The sequence below is a fragment of the Indicator indicator genome, chromosome 10 (assembly GCF_027791375.1).
Source record: "Indicator indicator isolate 239-I01 chromosome 10, UM_Iind_1.1, whole genome shotgun sequence".
NCBI lineage: Eukaryota > Metazoa > Chordata > Aves > Piciformes > Indicatoridae > Indicator > Indicator indicator.
In genome coordinates this window covers 19,513,969-19,519,247 of record NC_072019.1, presented here as the reverse complement: position 1 = coordinate 19,519,247, position 5,279 = coordinate 19,513,969, and the positions used below count along the sequence as shown (strand labels likewise).

General features: G+C 41.4%; 1 protein-coding gene across 1 annotated transcript; it reads left to right on the top strand.

Annotated features, from left to right (window-relative positions):
* The first annotated feature begins 640 nt into the window (after positions 1-640).
* METTL18 (methyltransferase like 18) lies at positions 641-1,642 on the top strand. The gene has a single exon (XM_054384471.1). It carries the CDS (start codon positions 641-643, stop codon positions 1,640-1,642), a length of 1,002 nt encoding a protein of 333 aa, XP_054240446.1.
* Positions 1,643-5,279: the final 3,637 nt, after the last annotated feature.

Here is a 5,279-nt window from a genome sequence, read left to right as displayed (position 1 = left end):
GGCGCCAACTCCGCTCACCTCAGCGATGGGCAGTGGCGGGAAAAATTCACCTCCGCTATCCCAGCAGCCCCTGCGGCAGGAAGCGGAAGGAGCTGCTGCGTGCGGTGAAGCAGGGCTGCTGTGGGTCGGTACGGGCATAGCCGGGAGGGGTAAATCGGGACTGGATCCCCGTGCCTGGTCTCCGTGCTTCAGCCGAGGTCCAGGGGAGGGAAAGCTGGGCTTTAGCAGCCTCTAGGCGCGTTGAGTTTACATCACTGGGCGTCTGAAATGTGAGTTTACCGGAATGTGTAGCTGTCCTCGTTTCCCTGCATATATCCGGTTTACATGAGGAATGTAGTCACACTTTAACACTCGTCCTTTCATAAATTTGTTAGGTGTTTGCTTGAGGACTTTTAAATTAAAATTAGAGTGCTACAATCTGTTTGTGCTAATACTTGGCAGGTTAATGATATGTAAAACTATTTGCTTATTTTCCAGGAGTAATTCACCTGACTCGTTGGCATAACATCTGATAGTCTACCCGAAAGGGAATTCCCCCGAGTGAAACCTAAGAAAGGTGTGATTTTAGCTGATAGATGAGTGGTTCTGGCTGTAAAAAATTAAGGTGACTTTTTTTCCCCCCCTACTGTTATTCCTGAGAATGGATTTTCGATTTAATTTTTTTATTGATGAAAACGAGAACAATGAAGCAGACACTCATGATGAGACAGAGCTGTGCTCTCCGAAACACAAGCAGGCATCCACAGAGAAGAGCAAGCAAACTGCCACTGGTAACCATCAAGATGAGACATCAAAGTTCTGCTTTAAGGCTGCCAAGGAGCATGATATTCCTGAAGATCTTAACAAACTCTTGGAAGATAAAGTCCTGGAAACTGCATCTGGGCTGTATTATGTGAAGATGTCTGTAGTAGAAATGATGTGTTTGAATGGTGCTGATGAAGAAGGCATCGTGTCTAAAAGTGTTTCTTCTCATTCTGATCTCATCCCAGGAGTCTATGAAGGAGGACTGAAAATCTGGGAATGCACCTTTGATCTCATGGACTACCTTTCTGAGGCTGAAGTACGGTTTTCTGGCAAGACCATATTGGATCTTGGCTGTGGGGCTGGGCTGCTGGGAATTGTCGCTTTAAGGGGTAAAGCTGAAAAAGTCCATTTTCAGGACTACAACAGCACAGTGATTGACAAAATAACCTTGCCTAACATAGTGGCTAATTGTATAAATGAGTGCCATGGAGATGACAATGAAAACAGCAAGCCCCCTTCAAAGAGGCCCAAGGTAGCAGAGTGCTTACCTGATATGCTCACCAAATGCAGATTCTTTTCTGGAGAGTGGTCTGCAGTCACCCAGCTTCTGTTAAGCAGCAACAAACCCTTTTCCAAGTATGATATAATCCTCACATCTGAGACCATCTATAATCCTGACTACTACAGTGCTTTGCATGACACGCTGGCTCAGCTCCTGGATACAAATGGCTGTGTGTATTTGGCAAGCAAAGTGCATTACTTTGGGGTTGGTGGAGGTATCTACCTCTTTGAGAAGTTTGTTGAAGAAAGAAATGTGTTTAGGACCAGCATGGTTAAAACAATTGATAAAGGACTGCAGCGATGTATTCTAGAAATGGCCTTTAAAGGTTCCAGTTAAAACCACTGGTCCTTCAAAAATACCTTAAAATGTTATAATCCTCTTATCTCTGCGTTTTCCTCTGCTGAGTTACTCTGGTTTGACAGATTAAGAATGCTTGCTATTGAAACATTTGACAAATCCTGACATCTGACTAGGAAGACTCCTTGATTCTGTTTTTCCATTAAAAAAAAAAGGCTTTTTGCCTAAACCATCACCTGTTTATGCCAATTAATTGTTATTTATATGAATTTAAAAATGCAGCAAGTTGCTGTCCCCTGTCCCACTCTCTCATTCTTTGGCACCCTAAGAGAGTGCAGGAAGAAGTCCCCAAGGTTTGGGCTCCCAGGTCACATCCAGTTTAATTGCAGCAGCAGATTCCAGACTGGACTGGAAACATGCTTGTGTGCTGTGCTGCTCTGCCACCAGAGGGGGATGTGATAACTGCATTCTGTTCTGCTCACCATCTCACAGATGTTTGTAGTGTTTCCATCTGTAACATGGAAAAAGTGTATCAGGACATACTGGTGTGGTCTGTTAATGTGCACATTCAGATTTTGAGCTATCACTCACAATTTTATCAAGTAATTGGGAAAAGCCAAAATTATTTTAGAAATCAATTTGTTTCAGAAGCTGAGTTGATAGAAGATTGTGCATTAGAGAAATTCCAAATAAACATACAAGTGTAGCCCAAGAAACCAGGGGATGACAGAACTAAACTCTAGATACCGTGAAAGTGTAGTTGAATGGAAATAAAGTTCAAGCAAAAGCAACAGGGAAGGGAGATACAGTGCATGATTATAGCAGGCTGCTAATTAGATCGCTATATGGCTTTTTAGCAAGATTTTTCCAGAAATTAGCTACTCACACACTGTGACCCATTTTCAAAACTTGCTGGGAGTACTTCTGAATGCTCACACCTTTTCAATCTTACCAGCAGTTGGACAGCTCAGCAAGTGTTGAGAAACACCTGTGGACCAGTCACTCTTGTGTTCTAGGCTGAAGATAGTGATGTTGCTCAAGAAATTATATTTCCAAAAATGCAAACAAACCCAAAGAACTTCAAAACCTGCTCCCAAGTGCTCAATATCACCAACAAGCAAGCAGGTTAAAGGAGGTTATCCTCCCCTGTTTACTATGCCCTGATGAGGCCTCATCTGGAGTACTGTATCCATTTCTGGGCTCCCTGATTCAAGGACAGGGAGATGCTTAAGAGGGTACAACAAAAGGCTACAAAGGTGGTCAGGGGACTAGAACATCTCTCATGAAAAAGGGCTGAGGACCTAGGGCTTTTTTAGCCAACAGAAGACTGGGGGGATCTTACCAATGCTTGTAAATACTTGAAGGGTGGGTGTCAGGAGGATGAGGCCAGTCTTTTTTCAGTGGTATCCAGTGGCAGGACTAGAGTTAATGGACAAACTTGAACATAGGAAGTTCCATCTAAACATGAAGAGGAACTTTTTTACTTTGAGGGTGGTGCAGTGGAACGAGCTGCCCAGAGAGCTGGTGAAGTCTCTGTCTCTGGAGTCATTCAAAACCCACCTGGACACCTTACTGTGCAACCTGCTCTAGGTGAACCTGCTCTGGTAGGTGGATTGGATTAGATCTCCAGAGGTCCCCTCTAATCCCTTTCAGTCTGTGATGCCGTAATTCACACACACAAAAATTAAATGTGTGTTTTCTGTTAAACTGGACAAAAAGCAGACAACACTCTTAACAGGTACAACTGCTCATCATCACTGCAGCGGTCATTCACTGCATGCCTTCACAGAAATAGAAAAGTAAAGACAGTAAAGGACTGCAGTGAAGAGGATGCAGCGATAATCAGTGGAGGGGAGAAAGGACAATAGTCTGATGGGATGGAAAGACACTTAAGTACAGCAGCGATCCAAATCACTTTGTTGCGTAAAGTTCCCGTCACTGAAGGCTGTGAAAATCAACTGCAAGACTCCTATTTTAACCATGCTCCTATTAGGATAGAATCATAGAGGATTTCCTGTACTTAACAGAAGAGTCTTAACTACTGTTGTTCCAAAACCAACTTTAAGTACACTATTTTAGGAGATGCTTTGGAAACTATTTAACTTGCTGTTTTCTAGGAGGGTAAGGGAAAAATCAGGCAGGTATGCCAGGGCTGTGATTGTGCTTTGGAATTTTTCTGCATCAGCTCTGACACTTAGTGATGATAGACAACTGCTGACTATAGATTGTGGAACAAAAGGAAGTTTTAGCTTTGACAGATCAATAAACTATTGTTGACGTTTTTTCCTTGTCAAAACTGGAAAGCTGGAAAGAGTAAAATTGGATGTTAATGTTCATTTAAAGTGTGGAAGGTTTTAAACAGAACTGGGGATAGATCTAGGTGTACCTGCATTAGTAGGAGGGTTGGTCTAGATCTCCAGAGGTCCCTTCTAACCCTTACTATTCTGAGTCTATGAAAATGACAGCCATTTGCCATTTTTCAAACCTTAATGGTAAGACAAACGATGGTTTGCACACAGCAACTGAATAGCTTCTGCAGCTCTAGGGTTGTAGCGCTGTTTCAGAGGGCCGTACCTGCAGTAACAAAACTTAACACTATGATAATGAATATAGTTAAGAACAAGGATCTCATGTATTTTTTAATGAGTAAAGAAAACACTTATCTTCTACCCTAATGCTTCATCTTGAAAATATTCTACAATCAAACTCACTGTCATGAGTTTAATATACTATTCCTTTGCTCTGCATCTTCATTTTATTCTTGGACTGCTCAAAGGTAGATCTGTTTTTGTGCAAACATAGGAGCAGACTGGGTAGGTCTTGTTCCTTTATCTGAAATGGGATATTTTTCTCAGGTGAAATCAATAAAGTTAGGGCTGGGATTTTCAGAATTCCAGATGAGATCTGTTCTTAAAATACAGCAGATAAATGCTGAGAGGAAGCAGAATTCAACATTTAAGTTTGTAGGCTGGTTGTTCTGTGGGTGTTTTCAGCATCAATAATGTAGATTAGTTTCCCTAATCTACATTAAGGCTTTCTCTACCTGCCAAATCACCACCACCCTAGTGATGAGTTTCCTGCTTCTCTTTATGGTCTGGAATAAAAATGTTTCATTCACTTGTAGTGCTTTCACATAATACTTAATAGACATGGAAATCAGCGTTTCCTCAAATGACACTCCACTAGAAAAGCAACAGAATTGGGAAGAACCTCAAAGTATTTTTTAATAACAATAAATCTTTATATCAGGCCCAATTTCTTGTACATAAAAAAAAAAAAACAACCCACACAGAGATTGGGTGGTAACTCCATTTATCAGCTCATTCCAACTCATCATCCCTTCTCTCCCCTCACTTTCTGAAAGTCATCACATTAAGAAATCCTGTTTAAACTATGTCTTTCCTGTAAGCATTGTGGAGAGAAACTTTAAAATTAGTCATTAAACATCTCAGGAAACCAAATTAAAAAGCTTCTTGTTTTAACTGGCACTATCTTAACTGTTGACTTCCCTTTAAACACTATTTTCTAGTTTTGGGAAATGAGGCTATATCAGTTTTGTATACTGGCACCAGTTAATTGGTATCCCTTACTGTTATTTTACTTAAGCGTAGGGGGAAAAACCCATGCGGAAAACCAAAGTGGGAAGTGCCCAGTTTCCCAATTATCAACTTCTGTG